This window comes from Alexandromys fortis, unplaced genomic scaffold (assembly GCF_014885135.2).
Source record: "Alexandromys fortis isolate MF-2015 unplaced genomic scaffold, M_Fortis_MF-2015_v1.1 scaffold_22, whole genome shotgun sequence".
Taxonomy (NCBI): Eukaryota; Metazoa; Chordata; class Mammalia; order Rodentia; family Cricetidae; genus Alexandromys; species Alexandromys fortis.
Genome location: NW_026067900.1, coordinates 2,571,045 through 2,588,096, shown reverse-complemented (window position 1 = coordinate 2,588,096; position 17,052 = coordinate 2,571,045). Strand labels below are relative to the sequence as shown.

General features: G+C 48.5%; 1 protein-coding gene across 4 annotated transcripts in view; it reads right to left on the bottom strand.

Annotated features, from left to right (window-relative positions):
- Nucleotides 1-16,814, bottom strand: part of Rora (RAR related orphan receptor A) — a 736,444-nt gene extending 719,630 nt beyond the window's left edge. Inside the window, exons 1-4 of one of the 4 annotated variants that reach the window (XR_007589181.1) lie at nucleotides 16,561-16,814; nucleotides 7,781-8,352; nucleotides 7,550-7,684; nucleotides 1,612-7,381 (exon numbers count right to left, since the gene is read on the bottom strand). Coding sequence is in view for 1 of the 4 variants with exons in the window: in XM_050125243.1 (XP_049981200.1) it covers nucleotides 16,561-16,726 (166 nt within the window). In the remaining 3 variants the exon portion in view is untranslated. Of the gene's footprint in view, nucleotides 1-1,611; nucleotides 7,382-7,549; nucleotides 8,353-16,560 lie in introns of those variants that run through there. The other 3 variants (XR_007589178.1, XR_007589179.1, XM_050125243.1) reach the window with 3 other exon arrangements.
- Between the last annotated feature and the right edge of the window lie 238 nt (nucleotides 16,815-17,052).

Below are 17,052 nucleotides of genomic sequence, written 5' to 3'. Positions count from 1 at the left end.
GGTGAGATTTCTTCCTGCGCGGGATTAGCTTTGTCTAGCTAGGCGAAGGAGGCCCTTGGCATGGGTTGAGACTGAATTCTGTTTAGGTTTCCTCGGGGCTCAGTTATAAACAGCCCAAAGAAAGGCTCTGCTGTCCTGAAGGGCACCTTTCAAGAGAGAGGGGAAAAAAAATAGAACGCTCGCCTAACAAAAGGGGACTGTTTGGTCACTGGTGTCCTGAGCAGGGTCTAGTGTATGACCTGGAGGCTTTCTGGAACGTTAAAAAGGCAGGGCAGAAAACAACAGGAGTGACCCCCCCCATCACCCACCGCAGACCCCCTTTCCTCACAGAAGTGCCAGCAGATAAAATATAAACCCCTTTGATGAAAACCCCAGCCGGAGCTCAGCTTTCAGGTATTAGAAGACACCGGCTTCCCAAGGCCTCCCCACTGTCAGATCAAATACCCGCACGCGATTTCCCTGGTATCTGCCTGGTTTTCCCCCACACCATAAAAAACAGGCTTTCCCTTTAATCTACTTAGCACACTGTGGGCAGAGGCCTCTAATTTCATAGCATAGAGATAACACAAGTAACTCATGTGACACATTAGTGGATATGGAGGGGAGAACGTTCAGTCGGAGCTCACTGAAAACAATAATGCATTCCAGAGGGCCATGGCATGGCTCTTCCACAAGGCTAAGCCCTCCTGGCAGTAACTGGAGTTAAGATTGGGTCAACCAATTAGTGTCTGGCTTGCTTGAACTCCACAGGTCCCCCCCCCCCCCCCCCCAAATCACAAAAACACTTTCCTAGTCCTTCCTGGGATGCACAAGGACCAACTTACTCCCAGGACTTCCAGAGGCTGCTGCCTACCTAAAATACCCTGGAAAACAGAGGCAGGATGATGATTTGGTTGGTAAGGTGCTTGCCATGTAAGGAGGAGCCATGTACCACAGCATGGTGATACAGGTTTGTAATCTCAGAGCTGGGAAGGTGGGGACAGGTGAATCCCTGTAGCTCACCAGGCTTAGCCCTGGCCTCAAGCTCCAAGGTAGCGAGTGATAACACTGTTTTAAAAGGACTAGGTGGGTGGCATGTGAGGACCAACAGCTGGGTTTTCATCTGGTCTGTGAATATGCATACACACACACACACACACAGAGAGAGAGAGAGAGAGAGAGAGAGAGAGAGAGAGAGAGAGAGAGAGAGAGAGAGAGAGAGAAACAGTAAGTGTCCAAACCCACACAACAACAGAAACCTCACTAAAATCACACCCAATATTGTCTGCCTGGCCAACACACTTGTGTGTTTCTCTTTCCCTTTCGGACCAACCATAAAAGAAGATTTTTCCATTGAGTGTGTCTCCTGGCTTGATCCATCCTTTGAAGGTCTCACACCCTTTCTCGGGCCCCTTTCAACTTTCTCTCCCACACAGTCATGCTCTCCGGGCAGCGCAGAGACCACGGCAGAGCTGCTATTCATCCCACATCTCCAGCCTTGAGGCTCTGCCAAGTGCAAGGCAGATTCCCTTTCGAGACGGGATAAATCAATGCTGAGCTGTGTAGAGAGTCTGAGGAGGCGTGGGGGAGGCGGCCATTCCTCACTCATCAATTGGGTATCAGGAAGGGACCGCCATCGAAGCAGAAGAAACTCAAAGGCAACTTGACCGTGACTCTGGCTTTACAGAGACCCCAGTTATTTCCAAGTACCTGGAGGAACTCCGCCTTTTGTGTTTTCGTTGAGTGGATCCATGTGTGTGGGGGTGGAGGGGCAGGGGCTGACGTCAGACGTCCTTCTTCATCCATCTCTGTCTAATTATTTTGAGACCTCTCTCAAATAACATGGAGTTCAATGCTTTATTTAAACAGGCTGGCCAGAGAGCTTGGGAATTACAGGCAGCTGCTGCCCCAGGTTTGATAGAGCTGCTGGGACCCGAACTCAGTTCCTCATGCTTGGGCAGTGAACCTTTAACTCACCAAGCCATCTCTCCAGCTCCTGGATCTTCTGTATTTGAAAGAAACCCCCCTCCTTTCTTAACCACACACGTCCTTCGGCTTATCAGCCAGTCACATGCATCGGTTCCCTTGTCTTCTTAGGAATAAAGATGCCATCTTCCAAGCTTCTTGGAAAAAGCGCTGCCCAGAGTTAGGCCTCTCACCTCCAGCCTCGCCTAAGTCCGTGTCAACTGGCCTCCACATACTGAGCTACAGTCCTGTTGTCGGCATCCTGAGGGTGCTCAGGGAGTGCAGGAGGAAACAGCACAGAGAGATGAGACCGTACATGCCAGAAAATCTACAACCCTTGCTCCAGAGGGACGGAGCCCAATGGGAGGACAAGCATGGCTGGAGCAGCAAACTGCGAATTCACTATGGACTGTAACTAATGAGCCAGAAAAGTAGGGTGCATTTGCTGCGAAGAGAATAATCATGGAAAAGGCCAATTAATAAAGAGAAGTTGTCAAGCTCCGTGGTAATTTTCATTATAACATTTTATTAGGCACAAGTTGATATTGATATTTTTTCAAGGAGGATTGCAATAAATTTCTCCACTAACTATATTCATAATCCAGATGCCAGGCCTTGACATTGTCTTCCCTCTGACTTGAATCTTCCAGGAGTTTAGAAATCAACACTGCTGATTTCAGATACAGGTACTGTGCAGGTGTTTATGGAGTAACTTTACTTCCAATAATTTGGTCACGAGAGCAAACATTCTATCTATGAAAGTTAAGTGTGTTCTAAACAACATAAAAATCTCAGTTCTCCAGATAAGGTTTTCCTGGGGAGTCAGATTAGCAGGGGCAGAGTTGACAGTGCTGTCAAAGCAAAACCCTAGAGTAAGGGCAGTGAGAGATTTCCCCATGCCCCTGGTCATAGTATCCCAGAGCTTCTGGGCCCCTTAAAGAACCTAGAGATGGAAGCCTCGGAGACAGCAACCCGGAGTACAAACAGACCAGGAAAGTTATGAAGACCTCCCTAGAGATGCCGGCCTAGGAACTGGTTGGAACCGTACTTAGTCCCATGCACACTGGCAAAGCTCCCTTGATAGTCCCATTGCCACAGCCAGGCCCCCAGGGCTAAGGGACACAGCCACAGAACCTACTCACTTAGGCTCTTTAACTGCCATGTCCCAATGGGGAAGTCATATTGAATTCCGTCTCCCTAGATCCTATTTCTGCTCTCAGGGTTTGGCTATGACTTAATGCACAAAAATATGCTTCTATCTTTGTGCTACAAAAATTGAGGCACTTTTCTTGGGGGACAGATGACAAAGGAAAATGACCAGCATTCCTGAGCTCTGGGATACCTCACTCTCAAATGGAGACTCTCGGGGAACCGAAGTTCTCCGATGAGACTATAGGATGGAGGGGCTGGTGTCATTACGAGCCTAACCTGCGGTAACGGATCATCTGGTCTGGCTCAGGTTGCCTAAAGGCAACACGGCCAAGTATTTCAGGCCAGTTCTTCTCAATCTGCTGGACACATATGTATGTGTGCACGTGCCTATATGGATTTGTGTGTGTGTGTGTGTGTATGACACAAATGTTTGTGTGCCTGAATGTGTATGTGTGTATATGTTACTATATAATGTAATGGAATGTGGTGATATACACATATACAGCTTTTTTTTTTGTTTCCTGGCTATATCATAGGAATAAAATTCTCTTAACTACTCTGTTTCTTAAACATCAGCTACTCTGTGTTTGTGTGTGCACATGCATGCACACGTACATGCATGTGCAACACGCACATGTGCGAGTGTGGTGTGATCCTTACTATCACCAACACAAATTAGACAGAATAGATGGTTAACGGTGTAATTCTCTTTACAGTGGAACAGTTATTACAGCATTACTCTATTTTCATTACCACTGAATATTAGCTTCCAAGATATTTGAATGAAGAAATAAAACCACCAAATCACAGTGCCAATTAATTCCGGAAAAGTCACACAGTGTATCAAACCCAAACCATCCTGGTAGAAAGATGGGATTCTGCTCTCCCTTCACCTCCCTGAGCACGCTATGTCTCTGCCTCCGCTGTCCTCTGACCTATCCTAGTCCAGTTGCAAGCAAAATCAACAGAAGACCCTTGGCAAGTGGATTTGAATCTGCAAGAAAAGATAACTATACTCCATGGGCACACCCTCTGCTCCTGCTAAGATTGCCTTCCTGGGTTTGCCCAGTGTCACCGTGGTACCTGGTACCTCTCACTCTTTCTCGGGCTGCTCGCTCATCAACTGTGATGCTGTAACATGATTGCAAACAGGTTGTGAGTCCTTGAGAGTATTGCTTGCAAAGTGCATGGAAATGATTAGATTAGAATTTAGAGACTCAGCAGTCAGTCACAGAGTGGAACATTACAAAAGAACAAGCTGAATGGAACCCTTGCAGACAGGAAGGAGACAGTGAGTAAAGGGGAGGGGACGGTGAGGAATCAATGAGACGTGAAGCAACAGACATCATCAGAGGATGGCCAGCGGGAAGGATGGAGCTCTCCTAGCTGGGTGCCTGGAGCAGGGCAAAAGCCATGGGGAGAATGGGGGTGCAGGGAGGAAACGGGTAGGCATGGACTTGCTTGTAGTTCAGAAGAACATCTGGGAGGTAACATTAGAGAACCCTAACCATTAGGGGAAGGGGCTCAATCCAGTCACGTGTCCTCTCTTGGCAGGTCCAGCCCATGGTGGGCCAGCTGAATGACAGGGGCTGGATCTAGGCCAGAAAGAGAACTGGCCTAAGGTGTCAGGATGGCCACTGAAGCCCCTGGATTCACACCCATTTCACAGAACCACAGAACCAAGCAGGGAATGCTCCAGGCATAGGGAGCGGATGTGCAAGGGGACCGACCAGCACTGCGTTGGCCACCATCATCATCACCACCAGAGCCACACACACTGCTCCCCAGATTTGCTGGCAGGCACTTGACAAGCAATATCACAAGATCATCCCAGCAAGGGTGGCGACACCATCCTCCGCTGTTCTCAGCTTACTGAACTTACCCAGAACACAGCCCAGGGCACACCTGCTGCGCCTTCACTCTGCCACTCACTTCACAGGCTCACAACAAACCAGGTACATGTACTCTGTCTCAAAATGCAAGTGTTTGAGATGATCAGGACTGGATCAGCCCTGAGGGTGGGATGGGGGGAAACAATGGATCCAAGACAGGCAGCTATGGCACAAATGAGAACAGCTGGGACCAAACCTTCCCAAAGCACAAGAAGACTGAAGATGGGCATGCAGTTGTGGAGCTCTGAGCTGGTTAACTGGGGAAGGAGATACTTTGCAGGGCAGCATGGGAAGTGGTATCGGAGGAACTAATCGGGATCTACTTTATCTAAGACACTGTAAAGGGGTAAACATATAAGCTGTGCTCCGGGTCATGTGGAGGACAGGCTCACAGCAAGGAAACAACACTAGAAGATGAAGAAAGCCTTTGAGGAACTGGGAGAAGAGGTCACATAATGGCTGAATGAACTCTTGGTCCATGCAACCAATATCTGTGTAAAACAGGGATCTTGGGAACTGCAGGGGTGAGAGGGTGGATGTTATCTGGTCCCACACCGATCATAGAAGAAGAGAGGAGACACAGGACAGGGAAAGGGGCAGGAGGACCAAAGAGGAAAGCCATCTAAGACACAGAGGTCAAACATGCCAAGTGGAAAACCATCCGAAGCCTCCAGTGTGAGGTAAGAGTGAGATGCACGTGCAGCAGACTGGACCGTTCAGCGGGGCAGGAATCCAGCTTCCCTGTTACCTCTTCAGAGCCCAACACAGTGCCCGACACAGAAAAAGTTCCTGGGAAGTATTTGTTGAATTAAAGAAATGCTGCCCTAGGGGGCTGTGGCTCAATTCCCTGCGCCCACATGGTGGATCACACCTGTCCATAACTCGAGTGGATTGGATGCCCTACTCCAGACACCACACACACATGGGGTACCCAGATATACATGCAGAGGAAACATTCATATGCACAAACTAAAGAAATGCTACCCGGTGCTTTGACACAAGTATGTCTGCTCTAAGGCACATGGGGGAAATCCCAGAATTTGTATTCCCAGCCAGTATAAGTCGGATGCACTCATACACGTAATAGGGTTATAACAAGTGTATGCTTAAGGTGGCATCAAGCTATGGCACGGTTATAATAATGAGTATTTACATTATTTGTCCGCTCCCAGATCTCTATGAGCAGCACCTGGAGCTCCATTGGAGTAACCCCGAAGATTCCTTTCCCCTCGATCCCATGCCAAAGCCCCAGGCAAGGGCAGATCTCTCGATATTTGTAAGGAACATCTCCTAAATACACAATAAAGCTAATTCTAAGTGCTATGGTGTGTATTTTAAGTGAGAGAACAAAAATAACAGCGAAGCTCAGATAAATAGAAACCCTTTATGTGAAAAGCTTTTTTTTCTGTGTGCACACATGTACATATGTGTATGCATAGCCATGTGTGCATACGCATTCCTGCACACTCATACATGAGTGTGTGTGTGTGCACGCACGTGCAAGCAAACTGGCTTAAATTTGCTTATTTCACTGGACAGCAGGCTGTAAGTCTTTCAAGGGCCAAGGAGTTCCCAAACCTGAACCTCCTAAATCAGGCTGAATGTCCCTTGGTTGGAAAGTGACCATCAAAAGGCCCTACTCTTTTGAAGAGTAAACCTGAATGACTCCGACACATCATAAAATTCTATGTTAGACCCCGAGTTCAGAACCAGACCCTTCAATTCACTTCCAGTTTCACAACACACCATGTATTTTTAGAAGAAAAAAAAAGATTTATTTTTTTCTACGACAAAAATTGTACATTCATACATAATTCAGGAACCTCAGAAACAAAACAGACAATCCCACCATCTTTACCTTATCATTTTATTATTTCATTTTAGTGTTTAGGACCAAGTTCATTGACTGATATAATTGTATTTCGTATGTATGAATACACATTAATGCACGTGCTATAACATTTTACATAAAAATGATACAGTTCTCTGTAGGCTGCGGTGAACAATGTTATTTTTCATTTGGAACAAATCATAAACTTCCTTGTCTTAAGAACACCCCAATCCCACCCTCACCCCCACTGAGACTGTCAGGGAGGAGCTGGGCTAGAGAGCTCTAGGGATACCCTAATATTTTGACTAACAAAACAGGGGTAGCTGCAGCAAGTGAGTGCGCATCCGTGCCTCAGGTACAGCCCCGCACTCAGGTCTGAAGGAAAACTTGAGAATGTTCAGGAAGTCTCTCAGCGTGGCTTGCATTCTCCCGGTGGCTCTGTGGGGTCTTGAGAAATCTCACTGAATCCGTCACTCCCAGCGCTGCCTTCTCTGAGACTGTGACAAGCTCAACTGTCTGGGTTAAGGGCTCGGGTTCTGCACACCGCTGAGGTTCTCACATCCTGTCCACGTGCGTTCACCCCAATTGGGAGAGAAAAGCAGAGTGAAGGAACATAAATTAGGAATTCCATCCTTGTCACCTCAGCCAGCCACTCCAAGCACCGTCAGAGGAATCATTTTTGATGACCAAATTATTTTATCTGGCTTGGCTTTTCCCGATACTTCCTTACCTGGACAACAGAGAGTTATGGGCAGATCATCCTCCCGGCTGCCCTACACTTTTAGAGAGACTATCCTAGGCACACCACTATCCCTGTTGAGCACAGACTGGATCATGACCTTTTCAGCATCCTCAGGTTTCTCAACTGGAAAATGAAAAGAGATGCAGTTGATTGAAGAGGTCTCAGGCCCAGGAAGCATCCGTGGTTCCTCTGTGACTGGGTGTCTCAAGATCCGCTCACATCCACTCGCTTTTTCCTGTCCATGACTGCCGTGACTCCTAGGGGATGATAGAGGCTCTCTGCTTCTGGAACCTCAGGATCACATCTGGTTGCCTTTTCTCCGCCTTTGTCCATTTCTCTAGAACTAGTTGGAAGAGTCAATAAGCGCACCCACCAATTCCCGCGAGGCTCCAGGAAGCCAATCTCTCTGCCCTCCAGAGCGACTCTCGCTGTCTGTTTTTCTGAGTATTCCCATACCTGCCTTTGTCAGTTGGCATTCCCAGCAAGTTAGCCATCACTTCCCAAAGTGTCAAATGTGCCTCTTTTCATTGTCCTTGTTAAAAATAATTTAACAATTCAGAGTCAATGCCGACTTCCTTCTCTTCGGCACACAGCGTCTCTGCCCCGCCTTCATCCACAGCCCCCAATTCCCAGCCGCAAATGGGCAACCCTTCTCACCTTTCCTTTCCCCTTATTCACTGGTCTTTTCCCACCCACCAAAATACCTCACCCAGTGAGACACACTTTAGCTTGTGGGTTCTCGTTCCTTCGCTTCGGCGAGACATGTCTGTGCTTAGAGACTGTAAAGTCACCTTCAAGGAAAGAAGCATATAGCATAGGCTGTCAATTAATCAGAACAAGGCAAGGGAAATGGCGTCATGCGCAATGCACGTCCTGCTACATATATTTATGCTTAGGGGAGATCAAGGTGATTCCTGGCACACAACTGAAAATTCAGAGCTGTGCTTTTCGTTGGCCTACAAGCCCAACACCTACCTCCACAAGAGTTAACAGCCCAGAATGCCGAAGACGGGTTTAGTGTGCCTCATTCTGCATTCAAACTCCGGCCTCTAGGTTTTTTGCCCCCCCCCCACCCCCCTTTTCTGGAAATTTCATCTCTACTCTTTGCAAGCTCCCTGTTTATCCTCGGCGATATTCTTTGCCTGTAAAACAAGTCAACTGATTTTCCTATTCTATAATTTCTAGTCCCATATCAAGTTTGACAGATGGATTTTTTTTTTCAGCCTGCTCCTCTTTCCCCTAGTGAAGCACAGACCCACACGTCACCATTCCTGTCACGTGTACAATTCCATCAAGTTTCAGAGTGTCATTTATACACAACTTTATTTCTTCTTCTTTCACACACGCCTACCACTTACGTACAGCAACTCACTATATTCATGTTTCATAAACTCCATCGGTGTTCAGTCAAATCCTCCTCCCGAAGTACGCTAGGTATTTTTAGCAGTGCAAACCTCTTTCCCCGGCTTGAGGATCCAGCACTAAGTGGTGCCCTCTTTCCTCGTACCTGGGAGGACGTCGCCTACTTTGGCCGCTGCCTGCATGTAGAAACTTCGTTCTTACTTCAGGACAGTTTAAGGCAATTTGTATCCCAAGTGCCAACACCCAGTGACAGAGCTAAGACGACTCCACCTGAGAGGAAATACAGCCTGTGTATCATGACGCTTCTGTCTCATTCCCCGGGGAAAATGGGCAGAAATTCCTTGAGATAGCCCCGGGTTCTCCTCCATCTTTGAAGGTGTGGGCAACCTACACTCTGAGCACCCACGAGTACAGGACTCCCCGGGAAGTCACGGGGATCCAGGTTTTTTTTTAGATAAACATGTCACCAGGAAGCCACAGTGCCTCTGCTATCATTAATGCACCATCTCCTGTGACATGGTGGCACGGTTTATAATAATGTCGTGTCATTTCATAAAAACCTGTTGGGGGGGGACTGTTCCTCCACCAATGGGGGATTTTTTTCCTGTACAGAAGCAGCATAGAAAAGCTGGGGCCAAAAGCCAGTCTCCCCACAATGAGTTGCGCTGCCTTCATCCTTCACAGTACCCTCCTCTCCTACATAACAACTTCTTTAAACAATCCCCTTGATGCCCTTACCAAACAAATCGTCCATTAGTACAAATGATGATGATAGGGTATCATAACACCAGGAATCCAAACCCAGTGCCATCAGAGGCTGCAGAAGATTATAATGACGAACATTAACTTGTCTGACGGTGCTGAGGGAGCCAGCTCTGTCATCAGAAATGCCTCCCAAAGGCCACAGTTAGGAAAGGACTTCCTCCTCGGGCCTCTAAATGTTCTTTCCTACCTGCTTGACCCTCGAATCTTCCTAACCTTCCAGGTGCAGGAGACCCCGACCCAAGAGGTGCTCCCAGCATCCCCCAAGGAATGGTTAAGTTAGGGGTGATTCCCCCCCCCCCCCGCATCGCATGAGAGGAAGCCACATGACAGGCCTCGTAAACGAAACTGCCTCCCTGGATACGTCAGGATTTTGCATCTTCTATAATTCCAAAGCAGTGGTTCTCAAACTGTCGGTCACAACCTCTTTGGGGCTGCATGTCAGATATCCTCCATTTCAGATATTTACATTAGGGTTCATAACAGTAATAAAATTACAGCTAAGAAATATCAACAAAACTAATTTTATGGTTGGGGTCATTACAACATGCAGAACTGTGTTAAAGGGTCCCAGTGCTAAGGAGGCTAAGAAGCAGTGCTCCGAGGAAAGAAGGAAGAAGACTGAGCAGACTGCTGTAACCCAAACATTCAGGAGGCCCACACAGGAGGATGGCCCCAGACCCTGTCTCAAAGAAGCAAACAAACAAACAGAAAGATTTTAGATTCTGGTTGACAATTTCCTGTAAGCAAAACCCTCCACTAACCCGGAACAACTAATTGAATTTCTGACTTGTTACTTGCAACACAGAAAACAGGGAAGCCAACAGTTCTGCTATGGATTTCACAGAAAGAAAAAAAGAAACGATTTCCAGGTGGGATCAAGACAGACGGTGGCCAGTCCCCCCAGTCCCCGATAGCAGCTCCATTTTCAGTTCTGTAATGTACAATCAGAATTCATGCTCAGGACCGTGACCCCACAGCACTGGGAGACTCGGAAACTCCAAGGAAAGATTCAATTACCTTACTGACGCGCTCGCTAGGCTAGGAGAGGGAACCACACAGCTAAAAAACTTACTCAAAAAGGAAAAGACAAAACAGAAAACAAAAAAAAAAAAAAAAAAGAAAATGCATGGGGCTAATCTAGTGTCTGACAGAAAAATCAATTCATTGGCAAAGTCTTGGTGCCCTCAGAGGAAGAAAAAAAAAACATGGCTTATTATACAGCCGCCAAGACTTGGCCAATGACCATCTGGGTTATTTTAAGCATTAACCTACAAATTACACAAGTATATTAGTAAATAGCCTAAAATATGGTTGAAAAGTTTTAACAGCTTAATTCTAACCAACATTTCCCATGATAAATTAGGCATAAAATAAATAAACAAGAGAAAAACAGAGAGGGGGGAGGGAGAGAGAGGGAGGGAGAGAAAGAGAGAGGAAGAAGGAGGAAGAAAGAGGCCACCAACCCAAATCCAGATCAAGGGAGATATTTGGACTTGGGAACGTATTCTGCATTCGAGGTTAGTGTATGCTCTAGTAGCCGAAGCCCTTTCAAGTGATACCCTTTGCTCTAGGAGACTTCATAACTCACCCTGACAGGTGAATCGGGGATCTCCATGAGGGAGTGAAAGGGTCCTCCTTCAGAGACCTGCACATCATCTCAAAGATGACTTAGAGAGTGAGGGGCAGAGGATGTCATATTAGGACACACACACACACACACACTCACATACACACAAACACTCTTACCTCTAACATGCAGCATTGTATTTTACCTCCTGAGACTCAGAAGTATCCACAGAAGCTAAGATATAACATGGAGATCAGAGTGGGGAGAGGCATGGGAAAAGGAGGAGATCTCTGAAAAAGTAACATATGCTGTAAAACACCACAGGACATGGGGGCTAGGGAGCTAGCTCAGTTGGGTAAGACATCCAGAACCCACATACAAAAGCCGTATGTGGAAACACACACCTGTAATCCCAACACAGGGAAGGCCAAAACAGGAGGATTCCTGAGGCTCACTGGCCAGCCAGCCTAGCAGAATCATCGAACTTTAAATCCAGTGAAAGACCCTATCTCAAAAAATAAAGTAGAGGACAATTTAGGAAGATACCTGACATTGACCTCTGACCCCACATGCATACACAGTAGCATTTTACAAATGGGGTTTATGTCATGTGAATATAATGGCTATTAACATCCAACCCAGTGAGTCTTTTCAACGCCACACAAGTTCCTAAATGCAAAATGGAAACTTTAGAGAGAAAAAAATGTACCCCCTCTACCTGACATTGATCAGAGAAGGGCCCATGCTGACTTGCATCCCAAGGGTTAACTTTAGACATAGGTGGCTTTGTTTGCAAACATAATAAGCTCTCTCCACAAGTTCCCTGGACATTTTCAGCCATAGGCACAACTCTGGCTATTAACATCCTTGAACCTCTATATCCCAGGTTCAGCCTGCCTGACATCAAGGGGAGTACTGTGCCCTGCCCCCCCCAAACACACACACACACACACACACACACACACACACACACACACGTCCTGAAAAGTCAAGGGGAGAAGCGGCATCAGAGCCCAGCTCCTGGACAGCCATCAACTACACTTCAGAGTCAGAAAAAGACATTTCGAAAGCTCAGGGCTCTTCACAATGCCAGTGGGTTTTGGAAAACAGAGGAAGGGTGTGCTATAAGTGTTTTAGCCACTCAGGGCTTAGATTCTAGATTAATAATTCAATTCTTTATAAGAAATTAGGAGGAGGCAACAGGAAGGTTATCCTAACTATCATAAAATGCATTTCTAAAATCATTCCATTGCATTTTAAAGGGTATAATTATAAATGTTTTTATGAGCAATTTACCAGAAAATTAAAGTCCCTTAGTATGTGTGTGTGTGTATATATATATCATCCTATCTCACCGGGAAAGGGTTTTTCTCCCAGCCAGGGAAACTATTGTTTATTTGCTGTAGAGAACAAGGACCATGCCAGCAAAGGTAATCCGAAAATTCATCTCCAGAAAAGATGCCATATTGCTAGGTAAGAGAACCTTCTAGAAAGTGAATCAGCAGGGACTGGTGAGGAGAGGGAATGGGATGCACTCCCCAAGTGGAGGAGAGATGCAGTTCTCGCTGCTTTCCTCCAGGTTGCAGAGCAGTGCAGGCCCTGAGAATTGATTTTTAAGTCACTCTTAGCTGAGCTTCCAGGAGGTTGTCCCTCAGTCCCACCCCAGCTTTTCAGCATTCACCCTATCCTTTGGTTTCAATTTTTCTCTTGGGTTGGCCAGCCCTAAAAGCCTTGCACACCAGCACTGTGAACCCACTTTACAGGTACACAGTCCGGTGAAGGTAACTAGTCGTGGAGTACAATATGTAAGCTTCTAGCATGCATAGAATACAGAGATTCTGGGAAAGGGTTTCTAACACCAGTTATGCCACGCTGCTCACAGATCCCGGAAGTCCCCAAAGCCTTGGGAAAGTAAAGATTCACAGCAGTTCTATGTCCCCACTTCACTCTTACTTGCCCTCCTGCTTCTTGCCTGTCTTTCATTGTCTTCCACCGCTCTCCCACGGTGCAGGAAAGATGGAGCTGAATGACACCGGGCATCACTAATACTTTCTAGAACATGGAAGGGTTTCATTAAGACCGTGACCATTCCCTTGGAGTTGGAAGGCGCACTGGGAGATCAACTTCCAGATTATAAAACCACACATCTGATTTTGAAAGTCCAGGCACGGAAGGCCTCTAATCCGTTCATACTTAGATTCCCAGGACAGAGGAATTTAACAACAGCCTCAAATCTACCCAGGTAATAATATCTCATGAGGTCACATCAATGTCACGAGAATACACGCAATTTCTGTAGGCTCAAAGCTCAGAGGAACGCACCTCCCACGTCAGAAAAGCTTCCCTTTCACCCAGAAACTCCACTAGCTCTTCTGAGGTGGAATGGGCTAATTGCGAGGTGGTCATGTTTGCTTTGCCTTTTGAGCCTGTGCCTTCGTGTTTTAAGTATTTAAGAGGCATAATCACCTAGTGTGTAGGTTAATTTCTTTCTGATATTGTAATTTATGCAACATTAATATGGGATGCCAGCTCCAATTTTCTTCTGCTTACACTCCAGGAGCCGAGTTGCATATTCTGCCAACTCCATTACATCATCTGAAAACCCAAACATTTCCCATTTGCACATCATTCTCAACTACCCAGCATACTGACACAGTCTCTCCTTTTCTCCCGGGTGCGCTCTCTCTCTCTCTCTCTCTCTCTCTCTCTCTCTCTCTCTCTCTCTCTCTCTCNCTCACACACACACACACACACACACACACGCACACACACACACACACACACACACACACCAAGATTGGCACCCCTGAGAAGTAGACGCTACATCTGAGGTCAAGGTCTGCAACTCCAAGTAATTCCTGGAAGTTATTACTACTGCTGTGTTGGCTAAAGGATGCCTCCATGTCTGACCTTCCTTTTTTCCATTCAGACTGTTATGTAACCTAGTGCCTGCGTGCAGGATGTGAGTGGAGTGTCTTGGCCTTACTTCCCCCTTCCCATTAAATCGCCTCTGAGAAACAGACAGGGTTTGTGTGTGTTCGTGTACGTGTGTGTGTTTAAATAATGGGGGTGGGGGCTCTAGGGGGTAAAGGGATATGGTTCAGCAGGTCATTCCTGTAATATGTACACTGCTCCTATTTTGGCTTCTTGGAGCTTTGCGTGGGGGGGGGTACCAAATTTCCCGGCTTTATATAATTTGCAGTAACAGCAAGTTACAGATTTGTAGTCGGTGCTGCAGCCTGCCACCCCATCTATTGCAAGAACACACCTTCTGGCAGGAATGACACCTGAAGATGTTAATAAAGCAGGGGAAGTGGGGAAGGGCTTAAAGGAAGAGGAAAGGTACAAACCAGAAATTAGAACCGCTTCCTAGATACTCTGCACCCCCTTCTTAAAAAAAAAAAGCCTCCGAACACATGAAGGGGATTTTCTCCAGCGTTTCTGATTAACCCTGTTACATAACCCTCTTGCATTCCAAATCTCGGGCTCTAAATAGACTCTTAGCAGCCAAAAGCTCTGCACACAAACTCGCAGAGCTGCTGACCAGTTGCGGCTGCCCCCTACCCCAAGCCTTCAACCCCCCTCTCCTTTCGTTCTTCGGTTCAAACCGAGTCTCAGCGCAGACACTCTTCGGAAATCGCCTTTAATTAAATGGTCCCCCCCCCCCAGCATATGTCATCCTGATGGCTTTTACTGTACTCGAATTCCGTGAATGGGAAAGAGCCCGGACAGGGGGTGTGGCCAAGGTGGGGCGCGGGGGGGGGGGGGAATACTGTAAAACAGCCAGCACATGATCAGCCATGTTTCTACCTCCAACTAGCATATCTGAGAGCAAGGGAGAGGCTCTCAGTCCCTCCTTTGCCTTCCCTCAGGCCCCCTAGCCGCCAAATCCTGTCTGGAGCAAACCTCTAAGTCCCAAGCCCTGCGGTGGCTTGCAGGAGCCCGCTTCCTCCGGAGTGACAGGCGTGATTTATACATTATTTACAACAGTAATTAAAGCTGCAGCTTCCTCCTGCTCTTTGCAAACTCCTGGAGCATTCAAATAAATAATCCCCCACCCCCGAAGGAGGAGGTGGGGGAAATCCCACAGCAGGTTCTGACACCTTTAAGAAAGGAGTCAGCTTTTCCTGATCAGGCCACTTTAGGGAAACGACAGGAGGGGAGCAAGCACTCTTGTCTTCCCAGGTCCCCTCCTTCACACACTCCAGACACCAACACGAAATGAACCAAAGACCCGGCGAGGGCAGCCTTGTTAGCCCAGGCCCACCAGCACTCAGCTCTGATCACCTCTAAATTCCCTCAGAGACGCTGGGCATCGTGGCGAGGGGAGGATTCCCAGAGCAGAAATAAGTTTGGGTGCTTTTCTTAGCGTTCTCTCCGCGTTTGTTTGCTGTCACAGCCTCTCCCTCCGATCCCGCGTGAAGCGCCCCCACTCCACTGACGCCCTCCCTCCTTCCGCGCGTTGTACACGCCCCCTGCCAGCGTCCTCCGGGGCTCTGGGTTCCGAACCCTTGGCTAGAAAGTTGCGCTTCCCCCCCTCGCCGAGCCCAGCCGTGAAACTCCATAGCATCCAGCGCGCCAGGACCCCGATTCCTCTGGCTTCTGCTCCAAACCCACCTCTAAAGCTCCAGAGGAGAAACTGCCCGCGTCGCCCCCTCTTAGCCCCGGGAGCGCCCCCTTTCCGTCCCCTGAGACTTCCAGGTCTCTTACTCTTCCAGATCCCCCTAAGCTTTCCTGGGAGAGGAAAGACTCGAACACCCGCCGCTACTGCTGCTGCGGGGTTTGGGGGAGTGAGTATGTGAGAAACTGTCAAGAGCAGAAAAGGTAACCGTGGAAGCGAGTAGCCACAAACAGACCCCCTCCCCCTTCTTAAAAGGACACTACCGCTTTAAAAGTTTCTTTCCCCCACTCCCCCGTCTCGGTTTCTTTTTGGTGGGGGGAAATCGTATTTAATTTGGACAGCTCGTCTTTGCAGAAAATAAAACACGCAATCAAGGAGATGGTGTTGAAGTCGGCTGGCTGTCAACGCTCCGGTCCGTCCCTGTTCCCCCTCGCCCTCTCCTGCAAGCCCAGCACTGGCTTGCAAAAGTTTGCAACATTTGTGGGGGGCCGCTGGGGGAGGGGCGGGGGTGCCGGCCGCTCAGGGCACCTCGACAGGCTCGCGCGCGCGTGCACCGGTCCCGGGGACCCCGCGTCTCGCCCGCCCCCGGAGGCGCGCGCTCCCCCGGGGCGCCCGGTCCCCTCCGGGCTCGGCGCACTGCTCCCGCCGCCCCCCTGCCAGGAGCCCGGTCGCAGCGTCTCCTACCTCGGCTGGAGCTCGCGTAGCTCTGCCTGCGACCCGCGCCCGGCGCCTCGCTCTTGCGGCCCGCGTCCTGGGTCAGCGGGGTCTCTCTGGAACTGGGGGCCGCCTCCGAGCCGCTGCTGCCCGGCTCGCTGGCGGCGGGGTCGGGGGCTGCCGGAGCTGACTCCATGTTTTTTTTCCCAATGTAGAGATCGGCGGAGATGGCGAGCTCCGAGACTCCCTCTATCTTCTGTTTTCAGAGCGACTCTATGGTACCAAAAAAAAAAAAAAAAAAAAGGAAAAGGAGACGGGCGAGAGCAGGAGGGACCCAGCCAAGCGAGAGCGCGAGCGAGCGCGCGAGTGGCGGTGAACGTGTGCGGCCGAGAGGGGACGCGAGGCGGGTCTGGCCACAGGCAGCGCTAGCGAGAGCGTCTCCAGCCGGCCCCCGCACCCACACTCCACACCCTCCAGACCCCAGACCGGGAGCCACACAAGGCTGCCAAATTTGGGAGGTGG